Source organism: Desmodus rotundus, chromosome 9, assembly GCF_022682495.2.
Source record: "Desmodus rotundus isolate HL8 chromosome 9, HLdesRot8A.1, whole genome shotgun sequence".
Lineage (NCBI taxonomy): Eukaryota > Metazoa > Chordata > Mammalia > Chiroptera > Phyllostomidae > Desmodus > Desmodus rotundus.
This window is the reverse complement of record NC_071395.1, coordinates 100,836,301-100,851,394: the sequence shown is the minus strand read 5'-3', so window position 1 is coordinate 100,851,394 and position 15,094 is coordinate 100,836,301. Positions and strand designations below refer to the sequence as shown.

Genomic DNA, 15,094 nt, shown 5'->3' with positions numbered 1-15,094 from the left:
CCTCTCAGACTGGCAGGGAAGACAGACTCTTCACAACTAATATAATCCAAGGCACATGGGGACAAGAGTGTAACATCTCCTTGAAGTCTTTGATTTAGAGTAGGGGGTGCAATGGGATGCCTGAAGGGGAGAAGGGGGGCGGACAAAGAGGTGAGAAGACTGGCCCCGTGGAGGGAAGAGGTCCCCATCCCACTGGCTGGGAAGGGGCAACTTTGTCCACCCTGCTGGCATGCCCCAGCTCAGATCTCTGTTCTGATAACCCCTGGCCTCAGACACTTCCTTCTGGTGACTTCCCGCCTGTCCAGAAGAACAGGCGGTGGCTGGCTGCTGCTGGGGTATCTTGCTGATCACACCAAGGAAGAAAATACTTCCTCTTGAGAACAAGCGCCGCCCTGGCTGGTGTGGCTCGGTGGAATGAGTGCCGGCCTGCAAACCAAAGCATTGTCGGTTTTATTCCCACTCAGGGCACATACCTGGATTGCAGGCCAGGTCCCCAGCAGGGGGCATGTGAGAGGCAATCACACACTGATGTTTCACTGGGGCACGTGAGAGGCAACCACACACTGATGTTTCTCTCTCTTTCACCCTCCCTTCCCTTTGCTCTAAAAATAAAATAAATAAAATCTTAAAAAAAAAAGAAAAGAACACGTGCCAAGGAAGGAATCACCAGGGTGAACCTGGGCAGATGCCATGGACAGGAACAAGGTTGGGGAGGTGAGGGTAGGGGACAGAGGGACCTGGAAAAAACTGTGGAGAGAAGGCAGCGATTCCTTCTCAGCCCTGAGAAGGGATGGTGAATTGGCTTTCTGGGATCCTGTTAGGAAAGAGAGGGTGACTGGGGGAATGAGGAAGGGAGGGAGGGAGGGACCCCAGCATGGCCAAGCTGGGGCAAGCAGAAGGAGGCTACTGACCCCAAACCCAGTTTCCAGATGGGAAAGTGGGGACTCATCCTTAGGAGGAGGGTGCTGGTGTGGTCTCTTCCCGGGGCCTCACCTGCCCTTCCTCCACCCTGACCAGGCCAAAGAGGAGGAAACGAACACATGCTGGGTGCCTACTAAGTGTGCCTGCAATATGCTTGATGTTTTATGTACCTTTCCTGTTGAATCTTCAAAGTAACCCTAGGAGGTAGGTACTCTGATTATCCCTGTTTTTCAGCAGTGAAAGTGGAGGCACAGAGTGATGCTAAAGCCATAGGCACTAGATCAGGGAGCCGCAGGACCTCAGGAAAGCAACAACTTAAGGGAATCAGGAAGCCACCATCTGGGTGATGCCAGAACCCCTGCCTCTCCCCTTCCCCTCAGGTACATGTGCACCCACACACGTCGTGCTTGGGTGTCTGCGGGCTCTCCCGACACCTGTGCGGAGAGGCAGCTTTCAGGGTTGTCTGGGAACGCGAGTCTTCCCACTTTACAGATAAGGAGACTGAGCTCCAGAGATGAACATGACCTTTTCAAAGATCTATTCCCAGAGTCTTGCTAGGTCCCTCTCAGGTCTCAGTGACTCATCAGCCCCCACAGAGCTGTGCGTGGTGGGAGTGGGCGTGAGCCCCTTGAAAACAGACCCTGTTCTGGGCCTATCAATCTCAGTACTTGGAGCAGCATCTCTCCCATGTGGCTCAGTGACCCCTGTGTCAATGACCTTCCCCCACACACCTCGCCCAAAGTGCCTCCCAGAGCTGCAGGTTCAGCGGAGCTTTGTAGCAATCGCTGGGACAGTAGAATTAGAACCAAGCGCCTGTGGGTAGGGCTTGGTGGGGCGGGGCGGGCAGGGGGGGCGGAGTGAGGGGCGGAGTGAGGGGCGGTGGATGCTTCCAGCCTGCCCACTGTATCCCTGGATGCCTTGGGACCGACTCATTGCTCTTGTTTTCCTTACCTCTGCAGCTGATTCTTCACCGGATGGACACCTTGTGCGGCTCCGGGGAGCTCGGCTCCAAGTTCTGGGTAAGGAGGAGTCCCAGGACCGAGGCCACGCACCAGTGAGCCCCTGAAAAGGCACCGGGGAGGGGGCCATGCGATGCCGGGAGGGGGTCTGATCTCGCTCCCATAGCCGGGTCCCTAGCGGCAGGCGGGACCGGACCTGCTCTGCCCTTCCTAGCGTGAAGGAGCTGGGAAAAGCGAGGCACTAGGTTCCCCCGACACAGCCAGTGGCGGCCCCGGAATGGCAAGATGCTCCCACTTGCTGCCTCTCCCCGGTTCCTCTCTGGGGCTGACCGCAGGGTGCAGAAGGGGCATTTCCCCATTAACTGCGGTCTCCATGACCCTGTACTGAGGCTCAGTGAAGCACTCCTACACCTCCCATGTGGTCCAGGGCACCCAGAGTTGTTCAATCAGGTACTTTTGGAGGTTTGCTCTGCTGGACTCCACAGTCTGTTGAAAGGGTTCCTGCCGCCTTCTTTTCTGGGAACAAAGGCCGGAGAGCAGGTGGCCCTCACTGCCCTGGCCCTAGGAGGGAGAGGCAGACCTCACTCTGGAGGCAGGCCCGTCCGAGGGTCCCAGAATTCCCTGGTGTGGAAGAAAAGGGGCCACATATTAATCTGACAAGCTTAGGGGAGGCCTGCAAGGCAGCCTTACAAACTCAGAGACTTAAAGTAACCACAGTGGATGGTATAAAATTAAAACTTATTAACTAAAAGCAGTTCCTGGCGGGTAGTCCTGTCCTTGGCCAGTATTTTTCCCTAACAAAGGTCAACCTTTACCTAAACCTGTCCATTGTCTTTTCACATCTATGGTAACATACCTTTGGAATGTTAAGGTAACTTCTCTTTTTTCCCCCAAACTCCTTGGGCACAAGCTGAGACCACAAATCCCCTCATTATTATTGTTATGTTAATTGTGGATAACTATCTTTACCCACCTATGTAAAAGAAGTATGTGTCTGTCGTTTTACCTTTTATCCAATCCCAGAGGTCCCCCCCCACCTTGGCTTTCTCCCACCTCCCTCATCTATCACCAGTGGACTTCATGTAACCAACCCCCTTGTGGCTTTTCCTGTGATTCTAATGTATAAAATAAGGCGCTAAATTGCCATTCTGCGGAGCATTTCTCAGTCCATTGAGATGTGCTTCCCGGCGTTTGTCGTCAGTTTGGTTCAAATAAACTCACCAAAAAATTCTCTGCAGGTTTGAATGTTTCTTATGGGCTGATACACCAACCCCCTTTCTCAGACATCAGGGTGCTTTCCAGGCTGCCCACTCCAGCCCCCAGCACAGCTCAGGGGCATTGACTGTAGACAGCTTGAGAGCTTTCCTGCAGTTTTCAAAACCTATTCACAGCAGCTCCCTTGATTTCATGGCAGCTCTGGGAGGCAAGTGGTCCTGTCTCCACTCCACAGATAGGCTCAGACTTAAAAGGCTTGGCTGTGGTCCTCCCGAGTAGGCTGGTCCCAAATCCAGGGCCTCAAGTATTCGTACATGTACACCTAGCGTGTGTGTGCCCAGGGTGTGTTACCCCCGGGTGTGTACATGTGTGTATGCACACCAGTGTTTAAGCAGTCAGAAACCCCTCTCGTGGGCCGTGTTTGGGATGGGTTGTGAGGGTTACACTGATTTTTGAAACCTGGGGCAATGGAGCACCTGTAAAAAAGCATCTTTGGGGAACCTCTCTTTTTCTCTGGGTCATGAAAGGGTTAATCAGGTTGTATAAGGTTTTTGAAGCTGCGCTTCTTGCCCAGCCCCACATGAACACCATCCATCATCCAGCCTGGACTGGCTACTTATCACCAGAATCTGGAGGTTACACCTTTGGCTCATGAGTATGCAGTTGACCCGTGAACAATGAGGGGGTTCGTGGTGTCCACCACCCACGCAGTTGAAAATCTGTGCATAACTTCAGTCGGCCTTCTGAATACGTGAACTCCCAACCACCAGGTGACCCCCGGGCAACGTGGGTTTGAACTGTGCTATTCAATTGAATTGAGTGGGTCAAGTGAACATAATCTGTATTATCAGTGGACCCTGGAAGTTCAAACCCATGTTATTAAAGGGTCCACTGTATTTTCTTTCGCTGTCCACATGAGCCTGGCTGGTGTGGCTGCGGCGTGGGCGTGATGCCTGGGTGAGCATGCGGAGGGCTTGTGCATCAAGGGGGCAGATGTGTCTAAGCTTCAAGTGCAAGGGCCCTCTGTTCCTGGCTGGACAGTTGACCCTGAGAGCTTAGGACTGTACAGAGACAGGCCTCCAGGAACTTGGAGTTGCAGTGTTCAGGATTTGCTTCTTGTTCCAAGCTTAGATTTCTTTTGGCTCCACCCTTTCATGATATTGGAGAACTCAAGAACGTCAGTGCTTTGGAGCTTGGAGGAGTTGGCCCAACCCCTCACGGTGGACCTGGGGAAACTAAGGGCCAGGGAGGGAATGGGCTTGTCAAGGTCGCACAACAATCAGTTGCAGGGTGCTGGGCTGGGAAGCAGGACGCCCGAGATGTGGTTCCAACTTTGCCATTGCCTGACTGTGCACCATTGGGCTTCTGGGCACCCTTGTCCCTGAACTGCATGTGGCTCGTGAGCTGTTACCTCCTCTGAGGACCTCAGGGTCCATGGGAGTTGACGTATCTATATTAGCTCTCAGGGATGTAGTCCATGTGGGGTGTCTGCTTAGATACCTCAAAGGACAAGGGAAGTGACTACTCCTCTTCCTCAGCCCAGTCTCTAAACACTCCATCTCCCAATTATCTTCTTGGCTCTTGAAAACTGTTCCAGGCTGCACCCAGTGTGGCTCATAACTGGGGACGGGGTAGTTAGAAAGCAGGAAGGTTCCCAGCTTATTCTGGAAGGGTTGCACAGCTGAGACAAGAGAGGAGCTGGGTCCAGCAGGCTGGAGCTACAGCCTCAGTTCTAGCTCAGTTCCCCAAAAAGCCTGGAACTCTGGGCTACTCCTTCAGGGGTGTGCTAATTTGCATTTCATTCGCATTGTATATGATTCAGGTATACCTGCCCCTGAATCTTTTATCTTAGGAGCTTATGGTTGACCTACTTTGTGGGAAGTAGTTCAGGGCAGCCAGAAAGCTGCTGAGCCTGGACTGAAAAGGCGGGATGGGGTGGGGTGGGATGGGAAAGCATGGTTTAGGCCCTTCTGAGGCCCTCGTTTTACCAAGTCTTTTCACTAGCTGAGCCTCACAGCTGCAGTTTCTCTACCTGGGAAATGGGGAAATAAGCCGTTTTCCAACCACCTCACAAGATTCTTGTGGAGAGCAAAGGAGACAGAGAGTGTGAAATGATATTGAGAATTGAAAAATTGTGGCTGACGGGTCGGGATATCCCTGGGCAGAGGAGTGAAGAGAAAGAGAAGTGAGGTTAGAAGTGGGTGGCAGATCTGGCAGAGACCTACGAGAAAGGGGCTGGTAGGGCCGTTGGGTCAGGGGCTCCCTTTTCAGCTACTTGCTGGGGATTTTATAACTCCAACCCCAGAGGAACCTGAGGGTAGTAGGCTTGAGGGGACCCATGACCCCTGGACATGTGTACTACACACCATGTACTGGATGAATGATTTAGCTATTTTTTTTAATCTTTCTCTCATCTCTACCTAGTCTGGGGCAGATTACCAACATCTCTGAGCAAGCCTTGGGAATAGAAATAAATTCCAAAAGAATGGACTATGACCAAACTGCCCAGGGCTCATAAAGCTAGGGATACCTCTAGAACAAAGGAGATGGGGTGTTCCTTTGCTGCACCCTGTTGTCCCTTGCCTGGAAGATTGCTCTCTGTTCTGAGCAGCACCCAGGTGGTGAAGACAGTGTATAGAGAAGGGCCCAGGGCTGCTACCCTCAGGAGGTCCCGACCTATTGCAGAATCAGCCTTACGTTCCCAGGAAGCTCGTGGGAGGTTGATGATGGCTCAGAAATCGGAAGGTCCTGCCCAGGAGAGCCGACTGGAAATGGCAGTGATTATCTGATGAGTAGTGAGCTCCCCCATCACTGGGGGTTAGCAACCACTTGGTGGGGATGGTAGAGAGATGATTCAAGTCAAGGAAGGAGTTGGGGGTCCCACTCTGAAATTCTGTGGCCAACTAGGAAAAGGGAAGATGTGGCCAGTGAGACGTTGTTGGCTGGGCCCTCCTGATTTTCCAGACCCCCCTTCCCCTGGCGCTCTCCTCACTTTAGACATGGAATTTACCTAGTTGAAGCTTTTAGTAGAAGCCTGTGGGCCTCTCAGTGCTCAGGTGCCAGCACCTCCTCTGTTCTCTAGACTGTTTGCCCACCCTAGGGAGGGGCAAAGCCCTAGTCCCTCAGAGGCTCAGCTCCCCGTGCCTTCTGCTCTGTTCCAACCTGCCCCATTCTGTCACTCACTAGTCCTGTGACTTGGAGCAAATCTCTGTCTCTGGGCTCCAGCTGAATTTAGGTGGGCTCTGGGGCCCTGTTCAGGTCTAGTTGCCCAGTCTGGGAGTCTGAGCCTCAGGCTTGGGGAAGGAGGGTGTGGCAAAGCCATGATCAGGGCCTTCTGAACTCTGGCTCCTGGGTATCACTGCCTTCCCAGGCTCTTCCTCCTGGGTTGCTTCCTAGACTGAGTAGGTGACCACTGGAACTTAGGAGTAATGGATGAGTCTCTGATTTTGAAACCGAAAAAGACACTGCCTGTCACGTGCCAAACCCAATAGGTAGACACAGGGATTGAATCTTTACGGGTCCTTTATTCAGATTGCCGGTGATCTGAGAAGATGGCGGGTTCATACCCTAATGCAGGGGTGTCAAACTCATTTTCACTGGGGGCCATATCAGTCTAGAGGTTGCCTTCAAAGGGCCGATTGTAATTTTGGGACTATAAATGTAACTACTCCTTAGCAGTTAAGCGAGAGCTCGGTGCTACTGCCAGGTAGAAACAAGGTGCCGGGCCGGATAAAACAAGGTGGCCCGCAGGCCTTGTGTTTGCCACCTGTTCCCCAATGGACCCGTCTTAAATTTTCTTTCCAAGCCAGCGGTTTTTATAACAGGAACAAAGTAGTGAGGGGTTTTGAAATTCAGGGAAAATTAGATTAAAAACTGCAGTATTCTCACCCTGGGCCGTTAGCTGTTCCCACGGGCAAGTGGCTGTCTGTTGCTCCCTGAAACCCTATGGCCTGGATGCCTCTACTTGTCCCCAGGCGGCAATCTTTAGCAGAGCCCCAGGAGGTACGCTGTCTCTCCCAGGAGCCAGGATAGGCCTTATCTGTCCTTTCTGAGCCAAAAGCTTTAACAGATGCATTACTTACTAGGCTTATAACTATTTACCTTAAACTAAAATTTTCCAACCAGCTCTTGAGTCTCCTATCCATTTCCATGTCCATTGGCTCTCACATAAAAACGGTGGCATCCGAAGCTGTGGGACATTGACAGTGGCAGGGCCCCTGAGGTAGCCAGGTGGGTGGGTACCCAGGCTCCTCTGTCAGGAACCAGTCTTTCCTGCCAGGCCAGGGCCCCTAGAACCTCCTTCCTCCGTCCCATCTGGGGACGGTGAAGTTGGTGCTGGATGCCTTTAACTTCTGAGCTCCTGGCTTCTGGCCGGAGGATTTGGCCCCTGTCATCCCAGGCTGGCTCTTCCCACCCTGCTGCTCTCTCACTTACAGAAGGAAGTGAGGGAACTTTGCCAAGCCCATCTGCTGGTTCCCAGACAGAGAGCACCAGGCCAGCCTCCATGGAGGGAGGTCCCAGTGGGGATTGCCGGCTTACCCACCCAGGAGGCAGGGTCAGAGCGCCTGGGCTGTACCCACCCTACCCTGCTGGGACTGTGCCAGAGGCAACAGGTGGAGTCAGATCCCTGAAAAGGGCTGAGACTTGGGTGAGCCACTGCCAGGTGGCTAGGCCTCCCCCCTCTTTGACCTGAGACTCATTTCCACAGGGGTTGGTGCTGGGGGAGGGGACTAACTGGGGCTCACTCCTCAATTGGATTTCTCCTCCTAACTGGATATCCAAGTTTTTAGTCCAACAGTTCCCAGAACCTCAGCCAGTCCATTACTGTGTGGCAGGATGGCAGCCCCTTTGCCTCAGCTCTGTGAGAAGAGCCTAAGCAAGGAGGTGCTGGGTGGGAGGGGGGCGGGGTGCGCTGCAAGGCTGAAAGGAGATTTTTCATGTTTCTGGTGACCTGGACACATATGTCCTATCCCCAAGGTGGGATGTCCTGCTGGAGCCCTATAGGGTGTAGAGAAAAGACTGTAGAACTCTGTGTTTGGGGTGGGGACTCTGGAGCTGGACTGCCCGGGTTCGAGTCCTCACGTCAGCCCACATGGGCTGGGCCGGTCACTTTCCAGCCATGGGTCTCAGCTGTTGTGAACATTAAATGATAATCCTGGGCCCTGGCCAGGTGGCTCAGTTGGTTGGAGCATCGTCCCACACACCAAAAGTTTGGGGGTTTGATCCCTGGTCAGGGCACATACATAGGCTGCATGTTTGATCCCCCAGTCGGGGCGTGTATGGGAGCAACCGATCAATGTTTCTTTCACGTTGATGTTTCTCTCTCCCTTCCTCTCTCTCTGAAAATCAATCCTCAGGTGAAGAAAAAAAAAAAAAGAAAAGAAAATCCTGGACAAAGTGGCGCTCAAATAACCGAAGCTGTGGGCTGGCACTGCCCCTTTGGGAAGCGGCTGGGCCAGCCGGGCCTAGGGGCTCTCCGCTGTCCCAGCACTGCCAGGCGTTGCCCCCGCCCCCCACCCCAGGCCCTTCCAAAGGCTGCTGTTTCAGTCCCGGTGGGTCAGTGAGTGTGAATGGGGATCGGAGCTGGTCCTTGCCTGTTCTGCTCCTCTATTTATGCTGAAATAAATGATCCCTTCTCCCCTTCTCCCCACCCTGCAGAATTGAGGAAGTCATTACTCTTCTGTCAACAAGTCTGGGGTGGCTCGGGGGCTGGGAGGTCACTGACAGAGCCAGTGGCCTAGCTGGGGCAAAGGGATCAAGCCAGGGTCCTCACTCCCAGCTGCCTTTGCTTGGGTCTGGAGAGATTTCAGCCTTAGTGCCCCTGAAGGGGCCCGTGCCGTGAGGTCCATTGCGGGCACCGGAACTACCGGATCCATCCAGCTGTTTAATCACATTATTCAGGAAGCTGTTGTTGCTGTGGGAGCTGTGTGTGGGACAGCTGTGGAGTGAGAGAGTGGGGGGGAATAAGGTCAGAGAGGTGGGGGGAGGCAGATGATGAGGGTGTTGAGGGCCACGTGGGGACTTCGGCTTTCACTGAATGAGCTTTGAAGCAGAGCAGTAACGAGGTAGCATGGTCTGGCTTAGATTTCATTAAGATCTGCCTCTTGCTGCTGCTCCAGGAAAGACTGCCAGGGCAGGTGGCAGGCGTGGAGGCAGGAAGACCGGGCAGGGGCTATGTCAGAGATACAGGTGGGAGAATGGGGCACAGAGAAGTGGTAGGATTCTGCATCCTTCAGGGAAAACGAGCTTAAGTTGCCTTTTTGTAAATAAGAACAGTTGAATATAGCACTCTCATCTAGCTCCGCCTGATCATTTGAGGGCAGAGTGATCAGGATTTGAGGGAGGGTTGGATGTGGCTTGTGAGAGACAGAGAAGAATTAAGGATGACTCCAAGGATTCTGGCCTGGGAGAAGGAGAGAGTTACCATCCATCAAGGCGAGCCAGCTGGAGAGGAGAGGAGGGGATGGGCAGGCATTCTATTCTGGACTTGCTGTGCAGGTCATGTCCCATTGGCGTCCTAGCTCTAGGTTAAGTGGTCTAGGGACATAGGCATGGATGGGTACCCGCTGCCTTCTGCAGAGGGCTCTGCCCAGCTGAGACATGCTTATGTGAAGGGGAAAAGCCCAGGCTGGACTTCCCAGTGGGTCAGAGCGGCCACCTGAGTCCTCACACCCCCATCTCTTCATTTTTAAAAAGATTTTATTTATTTATTTTTAGAGAGGAGACAGAAGGAAGAGAAACATTGATCAGTTGGCTCTTGCATGCCCCCAACTGGGGACCTGGCCCACAACCCAGGCATGTGCCCTGACTGGGGATCGAACCAGCCACCTTTCAGTTCTCAGGCCAGCACTCAATCCACTGAGCCACACCAGCAGGGTCCCCCATCTCTTGATTGTTGCCACAGTACAGCTTGTCTATGCAACTGAAACTACGCTCCCACAGCCTCTTGCTCCATCACCTGCTTTCCCAAGCGTTGGCCTGTTTGAGTGAAGCTACTCTGCTATCCATTTGTTCCCCTGTGGGGAGCCACCCAGTACGCCATCATTTACTCCCATTGTGACTCACACATGGAGAATGAGGTTCAGGGAGATAAAGGGACTCTCTCATGGTTCCATGGTTCAAAAGTGGCAACCCACACAGGGTCCTCTGTGTCGGGGTTAGGTTCTTCTTGTGGCTACTCCCCGCCTGCCTCAAAGAGCCGTGCCCCTGAGTTGCACACCCGTTCAGGGATTCCCTATCATACCCTTGAACTAGGGTTCCCTTGTCAATCAATGCACAGACCATTTCTGGGCACCTCCTGCATATGCGGCCCTGGGCTGGGGGTTGGAGGGTGTGGGAGGAGCAGGAGAGAAGAGGAGTCGGAGTAGGGCCTGGTGTCTGTTCTCAAAGGCTCATGTTTCTGTAGGAGAGAGGATGCGCTCACAGACATGGGGGAAACGGCGTGGGGAGAAACCCCAGTTTGGCATCGCAAGGCCTGGGTGCCCATCCCAGATCCCTACTGCCCGGTGGCCTGGCACCTGTTGCCAGAGCAGGTAAAGCCTGCTTTCTCTTTTGCAAGCTGGGCCTAATACTGTTCCTCCTCTCTACTTCTGGAAGTTCTTCTGAATCAGCCAGCTAGTTAATGTTCACATAAGTGCTGTAATCAAGCGCCACTGAAACAGAAGGAGCCCTTATCACTCTCTGGTAATAGTCACTTACCTGCCTGCCAAGGCCTTACATACTGAAAGGCTTCCTGTAGGAGGTGAGGCTCAGCTGGGCCCAGAGAGGTGGGACATACCCTGCAAGTTCGGAGCCGTATCAGTCTGAGTTAGGCGTAGCCTTGGATGGCGTCCTGGATGGTAACTAAGTGGGTGGGATTAATGGGCTTGCTGAGCTGAGAGCAGGGTGGGGCTGCCCACCCACAGTAGAATGGATACAAACACGGGTCCATTCACACATTAGCCCACCCTGTACAGCACTGGGTGTCCCCACTCACACTCAGCCCCAAGGATGACATGCACAAGCACAGTATTGAGTGAAAGGAGCCAGATATGAAAGACACATCCTCTACAATCTCTCTAGGAGGATCCCAAATGTGCAGAATTGATCCACGGGGTTAGGAGTCAGAGTGGTTTTCCCTGGGGTGAGTAGTGGCTGGGAGGGGGCACTAGAGGGCTTCTGAGTGCCGGTAACATTCTGTTTCTCGACTTGGGTGCTGGCCACACAGATAGGTGCACTGTGTGAAAATTCTCTGAGGTGTGTACTTAAGATGTGTGCACTTTTCTGTAAGTGTATTATGCTTGTTTAGGAAATGTTTTTAAAAGGAAAAAAACACATGGGTCGAGGGTGGATTAGCTGTGTCTGCCCCCTGTCCCCCAACAGTACCTGGCTAGGCCTTGTGGGGTGTCTATCTCTGTGACCCAGTGCCCCCCCAGCCCTGGGCTGGCATGCTGGGGGCTCAGCACCAGTTCGTGGATCCTTAGCTCACATTGCTTGAGCGACTACTGAATACAGGGCTCTGGAATACGAGATATATAACCTGTGCCTGCTGGGGCTTGAGTAATGCCCCAAAGCAGTGTGTCCCTGGACTACATGGTCCCCAAAGGCAAGGGACAGGTCTGCTCCAGGTATGCCCAGCCTACTGCCTGACCAAAGCAATGTCAGGTGGAAGACTAACGCTCCAAAGTGCTGGCTGTCTTGATAGATGCCGACTTCAGAGGAGAAAGCATGCTCAGGGTGAGAGAGGTGGGTGCTAAGCCGCACCCAGCACTCTCCCCTGTAGTTGCTAGGGTTTTGACAAGTTGAAAACAGAGGGACCAGGTTGGGCGAAGGGTAGGAGTGGGAGTCTCAGAGCCGAGGTGGAGTGAAGTGCCCTTGGCAGTAGGGGAGCGAGCAGTGGGAAGGGAGGTGAGAGGAGAGAAGCCCTCGGGGCGCTTGGGCTGGGCTCCATGAGGAGCAGGAGCCTCTGCAGGTAGGGGGGCCTGAGACAAGGGGCACCAGGCTGCATTTCGGGAGGGGTCATCTTGTGGCAAGAGCAAGGGCATGGGAGGGCAGAGGGCTGACCCGGGTGGGATTGAAGAGTGAAGGTAGGCTGAGGAAAGGAAGGCAGGGTATGCAGGTCTCCATGAACTATTTTCTTACAATGGGAGAATTCTAGCATGTAGATAGTTAAATAGCTCAAATAGATAATTCAGGGTCAGTGGAAGGCCGCAGATGCCCTAGTCACAAGCTGAGACTTTGTCTTCTAGGTAGTAGGGAGCCACTGAAGGTCTAGAGGGAGAGTATAGATCATCCTTTTGTTCATTCATTCATTCATTCATTCAACAAATATTTAACTTATTTGAGCTTTTTTTGGCTGAGCACCTACTATGTGCTAGGTACTGTTCTAGGTACCGAGGATACATCAGTAAATGAAAGAAAGACTCTTTCCTTTAAGGGACTTAAATGCCGGTAGGACAAAATGAGAGGAAACAGTAAACTAGTAAATAATATAACATGTGGGAAGGTGACAGGTACTACAGAGAAGGGCAAGGAGAGTGTACCGGGAGTGCTGGGGTGGGGTGTAGGCGGCAATCTTGAACAGGGCTGGTCAGGGCAGACCTCACTGAGAAACAGAGACTGCAGGACGTCTGGGGGAAGAGCGTCCCAGGCAGAGACAGCGAGTGCATAGGCCTGTGTGTTCAGAAGCAGGTCCCTGGCTGGGGCGATGCTGGAGAGGCAGTGAGAGAGGTCGTGGGCTGGTGGGAAGGAACACCGCACAGCCCCTGGCGGGGCAGCCCTGGTAGGGTGTGTCAGGCGGAGATGTCCAGTAGGCAACTGAATGTAGAGTCGGGGATTTAGAGAGCAGGGGGGTGGAAACGATAAATTTGGGAGTCATTAGTATGTAGATGGGACTAGATGAGGCAGCCAGGGAGGTGAGAGCAGATGAGAAGACAGAGATGCTGAAAGGACTGAGCCCCGGGGCACTCTGATACCGAGGGAAAACCAGCAAAGCGACATAGGAGGGGAGATGGAGGAAGAAGGGGAAGACCCGGAGAGTGTGGACAGGGATCAGGGCCCCTAGGGCACGAACAGGGGAGACCAGAACCCCATGGAAATTGTTCGGGAAGAGGTGAGGGACCATTCTAGGGGCCAGGTGGGAGATGTTCTCCTCCCAAGGTTACCTGTGAACAAACCAAGGTCCAGAGAGGTGAAGATTTAACGTCTTGCCCAAGGTCACACCACCTGAAAGAGGTAGAACCAGTTGTGCTGAACTGTGCAATCAACAATATACACATGGTCAAATGTGTACACTTTGAGGATTTATTTAACAAAAGTTCTGTGATGTTTCTGCACTGCAAGGATGAGGAAGCTCTGGAGGGTGGGCTATGACAGAAGTACAGCCTCATCTTGCAAAGCAAAAGGAAATAGTGATTATCAAATAGCAGTAAAGACAAATTGCTTAAAATATGGAATTAGATACCAGAAAAAAGTGAGCGTATTTTACCCCTGAACTAAGGGCGGGGGAGTGATGAGGCAGGGTACCATTTTGTTTTTCACAGTTGGACTTTTTGAATTATGTACATGTATAACTTCGACAAAAATAAAAATGATAATTATTTACATTTTTAATTAGAAGGTAGGGGTTTAACCGTTGTAAACAGGTGTCTCTAGGTGGGTGAGATCGTGGGTGGTCTTTTTTTAATTGTTTATATTTTCTGAGCTTTCTGTAAAGAACATCTAATTCTTTGCAAAAAAGGAAAGATTAGTTGATTGCGGGTCTTGGAGGAAACAATCTTAGTAAAATATGTGTTTGAATATATTCCCCCATCTCTTCCAAAAAAGTTCTTAGGTAGAGTTATAGTCAAAGACAAGGTGGGGGGGGCTTGTTCGGACTCACTGGGTCCCCAGGACGACAGGCTTTTGATGCAGGACCAGGGCAGCTGCGCACAGCCTGAGGTGGCTGGCGCCCCAGGCTCGGTGACTTCCAAAGCTCTGTCCACACCCCATTGTGCCTTGGAGCTTACACCCTCCAGTGAGGTGGGTGGGGTGGGGGATGACCTGCCCCGTTTTCAAACAGAGGCATGAAATCTCAGGGAAGTTTTCTGTCCCTTCTTGGAAGAGGCATAGAGAAAAAGTGGCCTCTTCACCTACGTGCACATAATGTTTTGATAAAATAAAAAATTACTTAAAAAGAAAAAGAGTAGAAATGTAGAACGACAGAAAGCAGACCAGTGGCTGCCCAGGCGGGATGGGCTGTGAAGGGCACGGGGAGCTCGGGGGATGATGGACATAGTCCGCACCTTTACGCGGCGGTGGTTTTGCAGGTGTGAGCAACTGTCAGCCCATCGGATTGTGCACTTTAAATGGGTGCGGTTTATTGTGCTTAAATTATACTGCAGTTGAGAGAGAGAGAGAGAACATGGGGAAATGGGGACAGCCATGACCTCCGCAGAGAGCTCACACCTGCTTGTTTGCCCACTCGCCCTCTGACCCCGTGGCACATGGAGTGTCTCTTCGGCCTAGCCACTTCCCTTGAGGGAGAGTCCAGTTCTGCAGAAGGCGGCAGCAGCACTGAATTGTTCCGTCTGTCCCCAGGACTCCAATCTATCCGTGCACACAGACAACCCAGACCTCACTCCGTGCTTCCAGAACTCCCTGTTGGCCTGGACCCCCTGCATCTACCTGTGGGCCACCCTGCCCTTCTACCTGTTCTACCTTTGGCGCCGCCACCGAGGCTACATCGTCCTCTCCCAACTCTCCAGGCTCAAGACGGTCAGGGGCCCAGGGCTCACCTTCGGGTGGGGCTTGGACTGAAAGGTGGGGGTGGAGGGTGGGTGTGCTTTTCTTAATGAATCTCTTCCCCCACCCTCAGCAGCTGGACAAGGTTCCTTAGCCTCACCACCTGGCCCTGGGGCCATGGCAGCTTGCCATCTGGGTTTGCAGCCAACTGAAATATTCCCTTGTTGGGGAGGTGCAAACAAATTTTCCATCAAGGTTCTCCCACCCTTGAGAAGCTTCCCACCAGTGCCCAGCCCAGC

The 15,094-nt window shown here is 52.8% G+C and overlaps 1 protein-coding gene across 8 annotated transcripts in view; it reads left to right on the top strand.

Moving 5' to 3' along the window:
- The first annotated feature begins 1,035 nt into the window (after nucleotides 1–1,035).
- ABCC3 (ATP binding cassette subfamily C member 3) overlaps nucleotides 1,036–15,094 on the top strand; it is a 46,660-nt gene continuing 32,601 nt past the window's right edge. For 7 of the 8 annotated variants that reach the window (XR_008425102.2, XR_006652998.3, XM_053910799.2 and 4 more), the window contains exons 1-2: nucleotides 1,847–1,940; nucleotides 14,652–14,828. Coding sequence is in view for 6 of the 8 variants with exons in the window: in XM_053910799.2 (XP_053766774.1) it covers nucleotides 1,896–1,940; nucleotides 14,652–14,828 (222 nt within the window). In the remaining 2 variants the exon portion in view is untranslated. Of the gene's footprint in view, nucleotides 1,126–1,846; nucleotides 1,941–14,651; nucleotides 14,829–15,094 lie in introns of those variants that run through there. The other variant, XM_053910798.2, reaches the window with a different exon arrangement.